The 18,485-nt window shown below is 38.4% G+C and overlaps 1 protein-coding gene across 2 annotated transcripts; it reads left to right on the forward strand.

Annotated features, from left to right (window-relative positions):
• Positions 1-4,082: 4,082 nt before the first annotated feature.
• Positions 4,083-10,616, forward strand: SEC61G (SEC61 translocon subunit gamma). 2 transcript variants are annotated; one of them, XM_059397205.1, is made up of 4 exons: positions 4,083-4,188; positions 5,063-5,161; positions 6,448-6,550; positions 10,400-10,616. In XM_059397205.1, exons 2-4 carry the CDS (start codon positions 5,068-5,070, stop codon positions 10,407-10,409), a joined length of 207 nt encoding a protein of 68 aa, XP_059253188.1. In that variant the 5' UTR covers positions 4,083-4,188; positions 5,063-5,067; the 3' UTR covers positions 10,410-10,616. The 2 variants fall into 2 exon arrangements, with proteins under 2 accessions (XP_059253188.1, XP_059253189.1); XM_059397206.1 differs by lacking the exon at positions 4,083-4,188 and adding an exon at positions 4,274-4,296.
• The last annotated feature ends 7,869 nt before the right edge of the window (positions 10,617-18,485 follow it).

An 18,485-nucleotide genomic window follows, 5' to 3' on the forward strand; every position in this document is an offset into this window, starting at 1 on the left:
CTCCAGTTATATGTTTTCAATACCCACTTTGAAAGTCTATAAAAGGAATATGTAGAGATGTGATTTTTAACTCTCCTTCAAATAAGCAAAGAGAGAGGTGCCTAGGTGGCTCAGTTGGTTAAGCACTTTCCTTTGGCTGAGGTCATGACCCCAGGGTCCTGGGATTGAGCACCAGGTCAGGCTCTCTTTTCAGTGGAGAGCGTGCTTCTCCCTCTCCCTCTGCCTGCTGCTCTGCCTACTTGCGTGCTCTCTGTCAAATAAATAACTAAAATCTGTAAAATAAATAAATAAATAAAAATAAAAAATAAAAGCAAAGATATCTTGCTTGTAAATAAAATAAATGTTAAAAATATCATATATTCCATTTGCAATTAAAGATTATATTTTCCTACTTTAAGAAACAAAAGACAAAGCCTCTGGGTAAAAAAAAATCATTAACCTAAGCAGAGGTCTTATTACTTAAATATGATGTTTTTAAAAATTCTCTATCTATACAGGGTTTTAAACTGTTTCTTCCTTCAGGCAGAGATTCAGGAATCTAAAGAGAGCATTAATTTAGCTTATCTCAAATGACACCATTAGTATTTCACTGATGTTTTTAAATTAAGGGGCAATTTAAAATTTTTACCACATATACTTCAATTTATATTCATCATTAGTTGTCAGACCAAAATTTTTAAAACTTGACTTTCCCCCATAATACAAAAAATTTCATACATACAAACTGTTCACTGAATACCCCCACCACCACAACTGAGAGTCTACAAGTAACAGTTCCCTATATCTGCTTTTATCACTTACCTATCCATTCCTCTACCAAACCATGAATCCACTTTTTTACCTAAGTAAACTACAAATAATTGTATACTTCACTCCTGTTTAACTAGAATTCAGTATTTGTTTATAGTGCTTTAGTTTCTGAGGCAAATTTTTCATAAAGTAGAATGCAGAGACCTTAAGAGTTCTATTTGATGAGCTGTAAGAACTGCATATGCCTGTTACTATGGACTGAATGTTTGAACTCCCCAGACACATTCTGTGATGGAGGCGGGGCTTTGGGAGGTACTTAGGTACTAAGGGTGGAGCCCAATGAAGGGATTAGTACCCATATAAGGAGAAGGACTAGCACTCTCTCAGCCATATACGGATACAAAGAGAGGATATACGGAGAATACAAAGGAGAGGGAAGAGGTACTCTACCAAGAACCCAACCATGCTGGCACCCTAATCTGGAACTTCAATCCTCCAGAACTGTGAGAAATAAATATTCATGGTTTAAGTCATCCAGTTTATGGTATTTTGTTTGCAGTCTGAACTAAGACACCTGTGGAACCGTAACCCTTGTCAAGTTACATATTTTTACCCGAGTTTCCTTACTCTCCTCAGTCCTTACTTCCACACACTGTTTTCACCAGGCCTTAACTCTGCCTTGCCTTTTTCTTCTTAAAAACAGAATTGCAAAGTATGCACTCTTTCCCAGAGACTTCTTTCATTCATGTTTTTGATATTCATCAGTATTGCTGTAGATAAACATTTTTTTCTAAATTGTGTAGTAGCATTTAATTGTGGAAATACACCTTTTTGTTTATCTGTTCTCCTTTTTTTAAACTTTTTATTTTAATTCCAGTTAGCTAACATACAGTGTTAGGTTAGTGTCAGGTATACAATATAGTAATTCAACACTTTGATACATCATCCTATCTTCTCTTCTTTTGACGGACCCCTGAATCACTTTAGGTTTTTTGACTATTACAAATAAACCTGCTATGTTCTTCTGTAAGTCTTTAGGTAAATATATTTTCATATATCTTCAGTAAATACCTAAAATTGGAATTATGAGGTAACAGGGCGTTGTGTGCTTAGTTTTATAACAAACCATCAAACCTCTTCCAAAAAGATTGCTTCATCTTAAACTCCTACCAACAATAAGAGCTTTTACTGATTTCTATTTATGCCCAGATTTGATGTCATCAACCTTTCTAACCATTCTTGTGGGTCTGTAGTAGGATCTTTAGATTTGATACACTATGGTCTCATTATCATTGAGTTCAAGTTATGTTCAAATTTCCCTTGTGATTTCTTCTTTGACCCATGATTTACTTAGAAGGATGTTATTTAATTTCTCAACACTTGGATTTATCTGGTTATCTGGTTGCTACAGATTTAATTCTGTAATGGAGAAAACAATGCATGATTTTGAATCTTTATTTATAGTTAAGACTTGTTTTATGACCCAGTATGTTCTCTCTTGGAGAAGTACCATATGCACTTGAAGAGAAGGTACATGCAGTTTGGGGGAGTACTGTTCCATTTATAACTTAGTTAAGTCAAGGGAGTTGATCATGTTCAGATCTTCAATTTCTTTACTGGTTTTTCTTTTCTAATTTCATAAGTGCTGAAAGAAATAGTTAAAATCTCCTGCTTGTTTGCAAATGTCTTTTTCTTAATTTTTGTCTCATGTCATTTGAAGATAACACAAATTTATGACTGATACAAGTTCCTGATGAATTGACCTTTTATCATTATGCAATGCTTTTTATCTCCAGTAATTCCCTTTGTTAAAATCAACATGATCTAGTATTACCTACTATCAAGAAACTCTGGTACTAAATTCTGACAGTCTTCTCAGAGTTTCCATTTCCATTTATTTACTCACAACCTGTGCCTTTATATTTAGACTGCATCCATCCAATTAGCATATTGCCAAATCTTTGGATTTTAAATGCACTTTGACTTGTGTTTGAGGGGCATTTTTAAACACAAACATTACATTTAGATGACATACAATTATAAATGTGGTTACATTTGTTCTCCTGCTTTATTATTTGGGGTTGTTTTTTTTTTTTACTGCTTTGCTTTTTTGTTTTTCTCTGTTCTTCCTTCCCTGTGTCCTTTTGGATGAACTGTATTATTTCCTTGAATGCCATTCTAATGCATGATTAGCTGAAAGACTATTATCACTCCAGAACTATTTACTTATTTATTTTTAGTAGTTGCCTTCTTAGTACTATACCACTTAGATATTCTGATTCAATGGCTTAGAGGTCAGAAGCCCATACACTGTATTGCAGGTGGTCTATACACATGGCGAAGTTGATAGGGATATTTTGTTTTGGTTCTAAGGGCCATTTTAAAATTCTGAATAGACCTAAGAGTCATTTTTAAATTCTGAATAATTCCTCATCCCTAGGACTGCAGCCCATATGTCATCTCCGAAAAGTCCTTATAGGGGACATCTAAGGGAATCCTCTCTTTATCCCACCATTCCCCCCCCCTCTCTCTTCACAACACCCCCCTTTTATTTGCTATGTAGCATTTATACAAACTCTCTCTCCTTCCACTGCAAATTCCAAGACTCCACGAGGGTCTTATACTTGCTTAATAAATAATTACCTACAGGCTTTCAAATAATTATTCAAGGAATGAGTCACTCTAAAAATCACAAGCTCACCTGTTACCACCAAATATCTGAATTCATAATAGTCTCACCAAAGCATGTCAGATAACATACACATATATACATTATAACTCTTTCTCCAAACCGAACCTAGGGTATCCCTAATGAAGGACTCAATTCCAGATATAGTCCCAAGACTGATACCACAAGGAGGCCAGGTTTAGGGGTTGGAAACCATTCCAAGCGAGGTCGGTCATAACGTGATTGTGTTACTCGTAAACTTCATTTTGAACCCTAAAATTAAATACATATAAAAAGGATGGATGGTCAGGAGGTATGAGAACAAGATGAACCGCTGAAAACAAGCATATCAGACACCATCCGATCAAATGGAATCTAATTAGCAGAGATTTACCCAGCTCGTTTCTAATAGAGCAAGCACGGCGCAAGGCCGCAGGCGGTCTTGCTATGTGAAAGCGAAGAGGGTGATATCTGGCTGGTGGCGCACCGAGGATTTAGGGAACAAAACCATATACTCCACACTCACGCTGCAGAAGAAAACCAAACCCTACAAGAGTGGCACGTCATCAAGCGCCGCAGCGTACCTCTTCCGGGATGGGTGTCCCAGCTGTACTTCAAGCTGCGCCTGCGCACAGGGTCTCCGCGTAAAGAACCAATGAACGGAAGGGTGGGCGGGCTAGAGGGCAGAGACTCGGCTTCCGGTTCCGGTGGCCCTGGGTCAGTCAGCTTTTGTGCTACGTGTCGCTGGCGTGTGAGGTGTTGGCTGACAGGTGAGGCTGTGTCTCCTGGTGGGCTTGGGCTGAAGCCTTTGTGACAGGCGGCGGCAGCGGGCGTGGGTGAGGCGGAGGGTGTCGCCGGGAGGCTCTTAGGAGCTGGCGGTAAGAAGGGCCGGTTGCTCCGGTCGGAGACCGAGGTCCGGCGCTTTCCGCTGCCCGCACACTTCCTAGTACGGCTTCTGTGGAAGCAAAGCCCCAAGCCGGCGGCGTCCCCAGGGCGCGAAGCAGAGTGGCTCTGATGGCCTCTGGTCCTTCAGCGCTTAAAGACCTGGCCCAGGCTTTGGCTTCTTGGCTGTTTGCGCAGGGCCGCCTTTGTGTGCCACCCGTACTCTGTTGGGGGCCGCCAGTGTGTTCTGTGCTCCAGCGGGAGTGGATGGCTGCGGCCGGAGTTCCCCGCGGACTTGGCTTTGGGGATTTGTGCGTAGCGTCCTGTTTCGGAAGAGCTACACTCAGCCCTGGCCCTCCCACTCCTGCGGGCTCTAGGGGAGGATGGGTGTAGACTAGATGGAGAGATCGTGGTGTGTCACTAGATCCCCTCCCCGGGAAGTGAGTGCCGGGTTTGTGCATTGTGAGCGCCACCCCCCGCCCCGAAGAAAGACCCCTTAGCTTCTTTCAGGACAGCGATAAAGTTTAAGCCACTGGGTTTGAAGAATAAACTTAAGTGAAATACTTAGAAAACAAGCGTAAGTATGTCAGTTTAGGCTAGAATCTGTACTTTTTTGTTTTGTTTTATAAGATGGAATTGACTCGTCTCAGACAGGAACTCGTGGCTGCTCTCCTCTCCATTTTGGTGTAACTGAGCAAGTACTTACTTTGTGATAAGGGACACCAGTGAGTGTTTTTTTACTCTTCTGTTTCGTTTAAACAGGCATCATGGATCAGGTAATGCAGTTCGTTGAGCCGAGTCGGCAGTTTGTGAAGGACTCCATTCGGCTGGTGAAAAGATGCACTAAACCTGATAGAAAAGGTGACAGCTTTAAAATGGGAGGAAAGATTAACTCTGTGCATTTTCTAGGTCTTTTCCTTGATTAATATCTTGCAGTTTAATAATTGTTGCGTTATTTTCATCTTACTGCTTTTTTAATACTGTCATTTCTTCCTAGATTTTATGCACTTTTTTACACTTTACAGATCTTTCTGTTCTGTGCATTTTCGTGTAGTGAAAGATGGTTACGGTCTTCATTCCCATGTTAGGTTTGCCTTAGTCATCATCAGTGACTTTAGAGTTGTTAGCCTCTTCCACATTTCCACTCCGGAAACTCTTTGGGAGTCGTCCCTGTGCTGCCACTGCCCCCTTCCCACTTCTTCCCCTAAACAAAACCTTAACATGAAATCAGCAGTATAGTTGTTGCTAACCTTGGAAGTTAAATTCTTGGTTATCATGATTTATCTGTTAAAAGGTGTGCCAGAATTTGTTTACCTTTCTTCATTTGAGTGCGCCTGAAGTTAGGAGCTGGGAATGTAATAGAGAATATATTAGGTTTTAGTGTGGATGTAGTATAACACAGAAAACATGCCATAGAGAATCGCCCTTGCTCTGAAGGAGTTTAGAATCTTTGAGGGAAGACGGTCATGAATGGCAGTTACCACTTCAATTCCAGCTGTGGTAATCCTTTAGAGGAGAAATAGGAGTTTGGACAGGACATAATGGGACTAACCAAGTCAGGAGGGCGGGGGGAGCTTCCCCGAGGAAATAACATTAAATGGATGCATTACCAAGGTCTGAAACTTTAACATAGGGTTGTGCCCAGCCCAGTTTGCTTTCTCAGGCTTTATTTCGGGCTTCATTATGTTATCAAAGACGACAAATGTATTGTTTATTTAAAAAAAAATCATGTTCTGTGTTTCTGTAATTAATACTTTTAACAGTATAACAACTTTATTTATTTTAACAGTATAACAACTTTTAAAACCTACTGTGTATTTCTTTTATTCATGTTTCTTTTTTTTTTTTTTTTTTTGGTATTCTGTTCATTTGCTACTAAGATAGACTATTTTGCTGCCTGTTGTTGGATTCACTAGCATGGGCAGCCACTTTATTTCTGTGTCCTTAAATATCAATAAAATATGAAAATTTAAAGATCTGTCAAACAATTTATTTCTTAATAGCATGCTTTGTTTAATTTAAAATGATAGATTTACTATCAGGAATAATGTATAGCACTAAGTTTATTTATGTCACTGTTAGTTTTCTCTCCTATACTTGCAATGACAGTGCAAAAAATAATCTAAATTTTGTGTTTTTAAATCCAGAATTCCAGAAGATTGCCATGGCAACAGCAATAGGATTTGCTATAATGGGATTCATTGGCTTCTTTGTGAAATTGATCCATATCCCTATTAATAACATCATTGTGTAAGTAAACTTTTTGAAATAGACAATATCTAGGATAGAACACAAATTGAAGGGCACCTGGGTGGCTCAGACAGTTAAGTGTCTGACTCTTAATTAATTTTGGCTTAGGTCATGATCCAGGGCTGTGAGATTGAGCTCTGCATCAGGCTCCTCTTGGGCGGTCTGCTGGAGATTCTCTGGCCCTCTGTCCCTCCCCCATTCATATGTGCTTGCTTGTGCGCGCTCTCCCTCTCAAATAAGTCTTTAAAAAGAACTGAAATCATTTTGAGTTGACAGCCTGCTGTATTGTTGATACATAGAGATGTCTTTTGAATTTTTAATGCTGCTAGAGTCTACTGGTACTTTTTGAGTACCTGATAGTTAGGAGTGCTTTTATATGTTCTGCAGTCTTTGTAGCATCTCTGAAATAGGCACAGTTTTCTTAAATAAGTAAAATTTTAAAGGGTCAAGGAAGTGGGTTAAAAGCCCTCAGTATGTGATAAAGCAAGTGATAGAGCCAGTAGTCAAATTTAAATCTTTATGCTGTATAGTAACTGGTTGGTTTTTAAGGTGCAGAAGAAATGCTTCCTGTCTGAAAATCACTACTTTGATAGAGTTCAGACTAGACCAGATCTTGTAGCTTCAAATCCTCTTTTCTTTTTACTTAACAGATGTCATGAACTTGGGCAAGGTACTTAGCTTCTCTGTGCCCAGTTTATTCCATAAGGCTAAGAGCTCTTACTTGGATTATAGGAAAAATTAATGACTTAAGTCGTGTAAAACCCTAAAAAAGAATTTGGGTAGGAATAAGAATGGAAATAGAAGTTGTTGTGACTGTCATGAACCACTGTACTAATGGAGGGTTTCTTAACTTTCAGTGTATTAGAGAGGAGAAGAAAACGTTGAGAAGTACTGAGATCACTTTATTCTTTTCTAAAAGCTTTTCTTTTGCAATTGATTATAAGTTATGAAGAAACTTAATGGCAGTGAGCAATTAGAATAGTTCATGTTTAGGCATTTTATTTATTTATTTATTTTATTTTATTTATTTATTTATTTGTCAGAGAGCGCACACAAGCAGGGGGAGCAGCAGGCAGAGGGTGAAGCAGGACCCTGGGATCATGACCTGAGCCACCCAGGCATCCCAGTTCTAGGCATTTTAGTTTGATGTAAAGACTTACTATGAGTTGCAATACTTATTTGTTCTAGGATTCTTGTATTTATTTAATCTGAGCTTTATCTTTCATATAGAGGTAGTGATACTTACTAGGCTTATTCAAGGGGATAGAGAGGTTTGGAACAGTTACTTAGAAATGTTTTGTAGGGGTGCCTGGGTGGCTCAGTCAGTTAAGCGGCTATCTTTGGCTTGGGTCATGATCCCGGGGTCCTGGGATTGAGTCCCTCATCGGGCTCCTCTGCTTAGCGTGGAGTCTGCTTCTCCCTCTCCCTCTGCTGCTCTGCCTACTTGTGTGCTCTCTCTCTCTCTCTAATAAGTAAAATCTAAGGGGAAAACAAATGCTTTGTATACTATAAATTTTTTTAAGTCCTAGATGCTTTACTCTAGATACTGGTGGAATTTGTCTTCTAAATGACAAGTGACTGAATGATACTGTCAGGTGGATTTTTTTAAGTAGGTCATTGTAGTTATTAAGCATAAGTTATTATGCTTAGAGAAGTTCTGCAAAGAGAGACTTTAGGATCTGTGAAAGTTAGACGTGGAAAGGATCAGGTCTCAATCTACTCCATCACTTCAGAAATCTCTGCGATATTACTGGTGAGGAATACCCACACTAGAATGCTGGAAGCATGCAGAGAATACTCAGGTAGAAACACTCTGCATCCCTGGGCTATACTTAACCTCATCAGTAAACAGAAGGGGTGGGGTGGGTTTCTGTGAAGTCCCTTCTTTTCCACAGAGCTCAATGCCTCCTGCTTCCCATTCCAGTGTCACACAGGTTTAATGGATACAGTTACTGTTTTCAATTGATGTGGAACTTGTTTCCTGTAAACATCCCTCATTTTTCTTAGTTTTACCCTTTGGAATAACAAGTGTTTGTCTCTTTCAGTATTTTGTTATATGAGTGCTTTTTACATTTTTTCCTCAGCCTTCACTTAAAACTGTCTTTTTAACTCTGTCTTGCCAGACGTTACTGTCTGCCTTGCATCCTTGATAGGGCCTGTCTTTCACCTTAGATTACGAGCTCTGAGGGAATCCTGTTGTAGATATTTACATACACACACACTACAGAATACATATATACACTCACATATGCATTTACATATATTAACATCTTAACATATATTAACATTTTGAGTGTGTGTGTATCCAGCAGAACCTAGTCCAGCATACTCTCCTGTACCCATGAAAAGCAGTGAATAAGTGTTTGTTGAAATAAGTGAACAGCTTACAGTTCTTTATCTTTTTCTAATGGTCATGGTGGTAATAATGATCTCTAACATTTATTGGGCAAGTGTGCCAGGGACTATTCCTGCTTTGGTCAACTCCTCTAATCCTCACGACACTTCTGTGAGCCTAGCACAACTATTTTCATTTTATAGATGAAGAAACTGAGGCATGAAAAGTAGGTACCTAAGTTTCTTGGCTGGTAAGTGGTAAAGCAGCATATAAAACCCAAACTGACTTAATAAAATATTTTTAAAAATAAAGAAATAAAACCCAGGCTGACTGACCCAAGAGCCTATATTTTTAACCCTTATTAAGAGCCAGCTCTCCATTGAACACTCGTATTCTGAGTCACATTCCTTACTTCATGCTCCAGTTCGCATTTCATCAGTCCTTCTAAAATCTAGTATTTCGGATTGAATGCCTGCTACAGATGTTTTCTTGCTCTTGGCTAAAATCCTCAGACAGTTTCTCACAAATAACTGCTACAATAAATTTCCTTTATCCTGGGTTTAAACAGTTGGGATGGTTTGTTTTAAGTTTAAGAATGGAACATTATCCTTGTTAAATTCCTATTTCCTAGATTCCCTTAGGGAAAATTTTTGAGTTTTTATTCTGTCCAACATGGTTATTTATCCTAGTTTTGTACTAGAGAATCTTTTATTTCATTACCTAAGTTGTGGCCTAAAATACTGTTTAGGACAGACACTCTTAGTGCGCACGCTTTTGGATTGAGATCAGTTGGGTTGTTCCCAAGAGCGTTTTGAAACAAGTATTCAGTTTCCTTTCTTTTAATTGTTTCCATGGCAGACACACAATATCATTTACCATTACCAGTCAGAGATTGTACGTACCCTGACTGGTGGAGCTTGCCACTTGATCTCAAGGGGGGTGAGTTCAAGCCACATACTGGGTGTGGAGCCTACTTTTAAAAAATTATTAAACGATACTGAAATGTATATCTCAGCAGACTGTTACAATGTTTAGGCTTTTGAAATTTAGAAGTTCTTTTGTAGAAAAGGTGATTTTTGTTTTCATTATGATTAAACCCCTGTTTTTAGTGATCGTAGTTGGGAATGGTTGAGCTAGTTTTAGTCTTTATTTTCAGCCGGTTGATTGTATATCAAATTGAAAAACTTAATCAACTAACTGTCCTATATGTAATTCATATTTTCCATCCTGTTTAGAAAGAGAAGACTTAAATAAGACTTACTAAATAAGACCATAAAACACATTACCCAAAGAGGATTCAGAGTTTTTAAGATAAGCCTATGCAGAAGCCACATCATCTCTAAGGATCTTTCCCATTCTGAGATTTCAAAGTACAGTTCTTCTCCTTTATGCTCTCTTAGGGTTCTCAAATAACTGATTTTAGTTCCATAAAATTATAGAAACTGTATTTCAAATAATAATTGTTATTAAAATGTTCTATACACTGAGATGGACCATTTTTTTTTCTTTTGCAGTGGTGGCTGAACACCTTTTTAGGAGACTTTTTCCATCTTGGGGATTGGTGAATAAGTGAGGATTTGAGAAGCTCATGGAGTAAAAATTTGCCTATGTGTTTTGTGTTTTTCTTTCATTTTTGTCTTCCAGGGTGTTTTGTATTTGTAAATTAAAACAGTTTCAAAATAAACAAACCTAACTTTTTTCCATCATAGATATTAAACAAATTTGATAGGATATCATGGGTTATTTTCGCCTCCTTCCTTCTGTCCTTCATATTTTGCTTTATAGGAGAAATTAAAATGAAATACTGCACTTTCTGAGCACCCCTTCTCATAAACATTTTCGTATCATGGGAAAAGAAACAGAGCAAGTAATGTTGGTAAAGGTAATCAAAGAGTTTGAAGATAGGGTAGGAGTTTTGTCTGAACAGGCAGGTGGAGCTCCTGTAGATGTTTAGGTGCTTCATGAAATAAAGGTTAAAACTTCAGAGTGAGAGAGCAGAAACATTAGCATTCTGAATTTGTGAAAAATTCACTGATAATTGAATGTGAGATGAAAAATGGCCTTCTTTTCCCTTAAAAAAAAAAAAAGTAATAAACAGGAGAGATAGTTTATTCCCCTTTGGCAGGGTAGGGGCGGTGATTTAGTCTGTTTATTCAGTGTTTAATTACTGAACTTTATTTCCAAAGTTCCAGTATGTTTATAATAAATTGGTTAGCAACACTGAGAATTGTTGAATTAGTATATCCTACATCTGAAAATAATATAACTATGTCTGATGAATGTCCTGATTCTTCATGAATAAGGTAGTCTGGAGTCTTACTGGTATGGTTGAAGTGTTCCTCAGTTTTGGACTCCAGTGCAGAGAGGAAAGTCTGTTCTCATATTGATAGTAACTGATTTTCTGCCTGTTTTGAAATGCTAAGTACTTCAGTTTTAAATGAATGGCGGTCTTCAAGGAAATAAAAATATAGCCTTGGAACTTTAATCATAGGGCATCCATATGGCCCCATTTTATAGATGCTAAGCTCCTTAAAGGCAAAAATGTGTGTGTGTGTGTGTGTGTGGACATGTGTGTAAGCACATGTATGTGTATGTGTGCACAGATGCTTAGATATGTACATATACACGTGCACATATACACATAGAAATTATGATAGAAATTATTCTAAAATGTAGACTTCCTTTGCCTCTGGCAAATGTGTTTATCTTCTTAGATAATTCTAGACACAAGTATTTTCTTAATATAAGGTAATTATGAGTCCCTATTTATAACATGTATTTTGCTATTTTTTATTTTGCTGATTTGCTGGTTCTTGACGCATGGGTAGGTAAAGTATTACATATTTTATATTTATACATGTAAAATGAGGGCTGACCAATAACTGGTGATAGACCAGAGTAACCTTCACACTTAATTGACTCTTAGGTAGGAAAAATAAATAAAATAGATTTTTTTAATTAACCATACCAATGTATCTAAGAGCTAGAGCATTTGTGTTATAAAACAGTACTTCTCAAACTTTAGCAAGTATAAGAATCATCTTTGAGAGTTATTTTAAGATACAGCTCCTTGGGTTCTACCCCTAGAGATTGATTGAGTAGGTCTGGGTGGGTCTGAAAATATTCATTTCTTTTTGCCTGCTAATGGCTGCTGATACATGGACCACACTTTTGAGTAGCAAATTTTTAAAGTTCTTAGTAGTTGTGTTTTTTTTTTTTTTTTTTTAAGATTTTAAGTAATCTGTACACCCAGTGTGGGACTTTTTGCTTACAAGCCCAAGATCAGAGTCACGTGCTCTACTGATAGCCTGCCAAGCACCCCAAGAGTTGCTGAGGCTTTGTGTTGTTTAAATACCTATACCAAAATAGAAGAATGCCCTTTTTATGGTAGTTCTGCCATTTCCATGAAACGTATGCCTTAAAGGAAGTGGCTTTGGCCATCTAGTCCACTAGACTAAACTCTAACCACAAAAAGTCAACAAAAGTACACATCACAGAGGAAGAGTCCAGACAGCCCTGAGCCCTGATGGAAGAGTAGGAAATAAAGCCTGGTTCCAGTTCCAGTTACTTTGTCACTGCTTACAAGTGGTGTTTTACCCCAAAATCTGCCCTTGGGCCATTTGTCTCTTGTTAAGAATGTTCTACTTGGAATGAAGGGTGTTTAATTTAACCTGAGTGCAGGAAGCACCATTTTGTTTTTTTGTTTGAAGGAGAACCTTATGTCAGAAAGTAAATAACTGAAAGTGTTTAAAATGAGCTGAATTCTACCTCTTATGTTACACGTTGGTCATAATTTTGCTAGAGAAGGTCTTTTCTGGGTAGATTTTCAAGATTATTTGGATGCAGTTGTCTCATTTCCCTGACACTTATTCTACCTACACTCTTCTCATTCCATAGCCACTCACACAGTCATGTATTTGCTTGTCTCCCCCATGTGTTTTCAGCTCCTGATCAACCTTGCTTAATAGTGTGGTTTGTGGGCTCCTGGAATGTCTTATCATGAAATGTGTCACTGAAAGAGGACATCAGTTGATTGACTAATTACAAATTACTAAAAATCTATCTGCATTCTCCTACAAAACACTTGTTGAATTTCTAAATGAATATTATCACAAACATTGACAGACGAATAGAGGTTGGAGTATATGCTTTATAGGATTAATGATACACAAATAAGGCCTTACAGTTTTCCAGCTATTCCTTCTCAGTTGGTCCTCACAATAACCCTGTGACAAGTAATGTATTCTCCAAAATAATATCTACAATTTACTTCTCACCCCTCCACTGCCACCACACCACCACACCTGGATATTTTTTCTTTGTTGTCTGCCACACTAAAAAAGTTCCAGGAGAGAGACATTTTGTCTAATTTAATGGCAAATCCCAAGCGCCTACGGCAGTGTCTACTTGTAGTAACCACTGCTTACTAAGTGAAGGAAAAAAGTATTGTATACATCACAGATTTAATAGTTTCTTACTTGTAAGGGCAACAAAGATCATAATAATTTAAATCACCTGCCTAGTACAGTGCCCAAAGCAAATCCTTACTTGGTCAGAGCAACCTAGTATCAGAAAATTAATACACACATATGTATAGTGTGTGTTACTGGTTTTTTGATATAAGAACACATATACATATATGTGTGTTTGTTTTCTTTATATATATGCCTCTACCATGGTCTTAAACTACGTACTCCTTAGCTTTTCAACTTGGAACAGTAGCAATTCTGTGCCTTTTTCCCCGCCCTACCTATGGCCTATATGGAAAATAGTTTCTTTCTTCATTAATGATTGGGGATTCCCTCTTGTGTCTCTGTATGGCAATGTAGTTTATGTTTTTGGTTTTTTTGTTTTTGCTTCTTAAAGATGTGATTAGTATCAGTACAATTTATAAGGTTTGTTCCCCTGCTTTAAGAGCCACACATGGCATTCGGGGGCCACCTGCAGTCTTGACTGTGAGCTAGCCAGCCTTGCAAGAAAGGACTTCGAGTTGGAGCAGATGGTTGGCCAGAGTAGCACTCTTCTAGAATGTTTTCGAGGCCTTGCAAACCAAACAAAAATCTAGATTGGAGGACCAGGAAAACTGGCCAGTTCTTTCAACTCTTCTGGCATTATTCTAAGTGTAATGAGCATAAAAGTCTCTGCCCTTCCCCGTAGTAAGAATATTACCCCTATAGATGCGAAAGGGCTTTGAAGGCTAAACTCTATGGACATGAAATAAATTATGTGTTTTTGGAAGGTCAGGAGCATAAAACCAAGTGAAAATATGTCAGGCCACTGGTCACAGTAAGTCACAATAAGCTGAACCAGTATCAAAGCAAGTTCTTTGTCCTCTCAGGGAAGAATAGTAGTTGTCGCACCCATAGTGCCCAGGACAGTCGTAGAACATGTCACCTTAGGTTAAGTTTCCTTAACCATTTTGAACTGCAGTCTGCTGATCCTCAGAATGGGTATATTAATGCCCAGCTTTCAGTGTTGAATTCCCTAAGGTCAGGAAATACCGGTGAGTGATGTGGGCACAGTGCCTAGAACATAGGTATTCTTTTTTTTTTTTTAATTTTTTATTTTTTTATAAACATTTATTTTTATCCCCAGGGGTACAGGTCTGTGAATCACCAGGTTTACACACTTCACAGCACTCACCAAAGCACATACCCTCCCCAATGTCCATAATCCCACCCCCTTCTCCCACACCCCCTCCCCCCAGCAACCCTCAGTTTGTTTTGTGAGATTAAGAGTCACTTATGGTTTGTCTCCCTCCCAATCCCATCTTGTTTCATTGATTCTTCTCCTACCCACTTAAGCCCCCATGTTGCATCACCACTTCCTCATATCAGGGAGATCATATGATAGTTGTCTTTCTCTGCTTGACTTATTTTGCTAAGCATGATACGCTCTAGTTCCATCCATGTTGTCGCAAATGGCAAGATTTCATTTCTTTTGATGGCTGCATAGTATTCCATTGTGTATATATACCACATCTTCTTGATCCATTCATCTGTTGATGGACATCTAGATTCTTTCCATAGTTTGGCTATTGTGGACATTGCTGCTATAAACATTCGGGTGCACGTGCCCCTTTGGATCACTATGTTTGTATCTTTAGGGTAAATACCCAGTAGTGCAATTGCTGGGTCATAGGGCAGTTCTACTTTCAACATTTTGAGGAACCTCCATGCTGTTTTCCAGAGTGGCTGCACCAGCTTGCATTCCCACCAACAGTGTAGGAGGGTTCCCCTTTCTCCGCATCCTCGCCAGCATCTGTCATTTCCTGACTTGTTGATTTTAGCCATTCTGACTGGTGTGAGGCGATATCTCATTGTGGTTTTGATTTGTATTTCCCTGATGCCGAGTGATATGGAGCACTTTTTCATGTGTCTGTTGGCCATCTGGATGTCTTCTTTGCAGAAATGTCTGAACATAGGTATTCTAATGTTAAATCTTGTTTTTTCTCTGATCCTTCCACCTCAGAGGCAAGAGGCCCTGAAGCTCTATATAGCTGGCCTTCCTCCAATTGGTACAAGCTGGAGTTCTAATAATCTTCATATGGCACTGTCTGTTGTCCTGACAGCTTGCCCACGGTCACGTTAAAATAATTTCTCACATTGTCTGTTTCCTAACCCAGAATGCAAGGAACTGACATTTACCAAAGGCTAGGGGTGTTTAGGTTGAATTAGTGAACTGATTCCCTACTATATGTTAAGAAGTTGGCTAGGTACTGGCAATAAGAAGGTGCACTTGCTTGCTTTCTATCTTTCTATCTTTCCTTAATATTTTATTTATTTGACAGAGAGCGAGCACAAGCAGAGCATGAGGCAGAGGGAGAGGAGGAAGCTGGCTCCCTGTGGAGCAGGGAGTCTCGGATTATGACATGACCCAAAGGCAGACGCTTAACGGCTGAGCCACCCAGGCACCCCAGAAAGTGTGCTTTCTTAAGCAAGAAGAAAGTGAGTCATCTCAACCCTGACTGTGTAAAGGGGTTGCAAAAAGTCCTATCGGTAACAATTTATTCTGACCACTTCCCTAGTCTTGGTAGGGTAGAAAGAAGTACAAGCACAGCGGACGATAGAAAATGGCATGGTTAGTTCTTTGTAGTAAGGTGTGAAGTTGCTATCTCAAGACTTTTTAAAATGGTGAACTTTGTGGGGGGCTGGCTGGCTCATTTGGTAGAGCATGAGACTCTTGATCTTGGGGTTGTAAGTTTGAGCCCCACATTGGATGTAGAAATAACTTAAATAATTTTTAAAAATTTAAAAAATTATTTTAAAATTGCACATTTTACCTGTTTAGTCTCTGAAGAAATTGGGGAAGATGATTTCTAAAGTGCTTTTCTGTGATCTAATTTATTCAGAGAGGACTCTGAGGTATCTGTAAAGGTCCACACCCCACCAAAGCTGGTCTTTAGTTCAAGAGCACTCTTTGGGTCTGCAGTGTTTTTCTTCTGATGCCAAGTGTGTGTTTTTCCATATCAGTTCACCAATTCTGTGACACCAACTGAATGTCCAACTATTTATTTCAATTCTTACACTCTCTCCCTGGTGTTAGAGTCAGACCACACAAGTTAAAGGGCTCAGTCCCACATGATGGCCCTCATTTCAGATGCCAGTTACAAGTGGGGTCCCCAGACAGTCCACACTATTGCTCAGCCAATCACAAATGTGGGGATTCTCACAAAATCTACGCCCTTCAGATTTGACAATTCACAAGAAATGACACGACTTAGGGAAGTGCTCTACTTTTATCTTTATTGGAAAAGATACAACTCAAACAGCCAGATGGAAGGGATGTATAGGACAAGGTATGAGTGGGGAGCAGGGAAGAGGATGAAGAGCTTCCATGTCCTCTCTGGGTGTGTCACCCTTCCAACACATTGATGTGCTCCCCAACAGGGAAGCTCCCTGAACCCCATCACATAGGGGTTTTTGTTGAGGCATCATTTATGTACATATGGTTGATTAGATCGGTAGCTATTGGTGATTAGATTTAATTTCCAGCCTCTTCTGGCCCAGAAGAATTCTCTATCTAATTCTAGTTGTCTTTCAGTCATCGGCCCCCATCCTGAAGCCACTTGGGGGCCTGCCCAAAGTCACCTCATTGGCCTAAATTCAAGGGTGGTCAAAAGAGATTACTTATAAATAACAAAAGACACCCCTATCACAAGAAATTTCAAGAGTTTTAGGAACTCTGTGCCAAGAACCAGGGACAAAGACCAAACATACATATTTTTGTATTATACCACAGGGTCCTTAATGAAAAAAAAAAAGGGAGGGGGACTTGAGAGTATATATATGAATGTGTAGTGTGTGTGTGTGTGTGTGTGTGTGTGTGTGTGTGTGTGTGTATACATGTATTTATATGCTATATATTTAAAGAAATACATGCTGACCATTCCCAATTTTTATTACATAGTAGTGTCTCCCCAATGTATTATTGTTCAGCAATAATAAGTTTGAGTCTTTACAGACAAACTTCAGCAGCTAAACTTGGAAAAAAATGTTAGCATTTGTTAGCAAATGTTAGCGTACAAGTTCCTCTTATCTACTCTCCTTTTACAAATGAGGACATTCCAGCACTCCCATCACATTTATGATTGGCCTTCAGAATTCTACCGGAAGTAGACTTCCATTCTCCATGTATGTATGTATGTATTTAATTATTTAACTTACTAATCTATGTATTACAATGTGGACTCACTGACTCACTTTTTAATGGTTTATAATTCATTTCTGTCAAATATGTCATTATTAAAAATTATATTAAAAACAGAAGTAATAAATACCAAATATTAATCACTTGCTAAGTATTTCTTTTTCAGTGTTTTGGTCAGTTGTTCCCTTAACCTGATCTGGATTGTCTGAGTTAGTTTCTGCATAAATAGGGTTATTAACAGTAGAAAGTTTTTTCACCGTTTCTAAATGCTATCTGTCAATATTATGGGTCTTAATGTTGACATGATCAGACCTAGACTAAGCTATAATCAGAACCAGCAGCTGCAAAACTGTATTTATAAACTAGACTGAATATCTGAATGTTCTGTAGCAGTAAGACATATAGAATAAATGTCAATAAGAGATCATGTTTAGGGTCAATAAAAAATACATAATATATAAAATAAAAATATATAATGTGTGAAGCAAGTTTCAAGTAATAATACTTAGCCTTATTCAAACTACATGCCGTGCATTATTTTATAATAATTGTATTCTATTTTACTAAAAAAAAAGTTGGGGAGGCTTGAACTCATGAAATGCAAGGGGCAGGGGTTTACTGCTTTCGGCCTCTAAAGGACAGAGGAGTCAGAAAATGAACTTACCATTAACAGCCAGCACAGACTGAAGACCTGAGGTTCTTTGAATGTTCAAGACTATATAAGCCCTCAGGGCCTTTGCATGACTCAGGGCCTGGTGAGACAATCTTGGTAAATAGTTGAGGCTGAATTCTGGCAACTTATAGGATGGGGCTTTGGAACAGTTTAACTTTTATTTGTCAAAAAAGACAATATGAATGTCTCATATTCTAGTTTTATGGTCTGAAACTCATACCTGCTATATTCTGTAGCTATAAACCTTAGTGCCTCTCACACACAAACATTTTATTAAA

Source organism: Mustela nigripes, chromosome 4, assembly GCF_022355385.1.
Source record: "Mustela nigripes isolate SB6536 chromosome 4, MUSNIG.SB6536, whole genome shotgun sequence".
Classification (NCBI taxonomy): Eukaryota; Metazoa; Chordata; class Mammalia; order Carnivora; family Mustelidae; genus Mustela; species Mustela nigripes.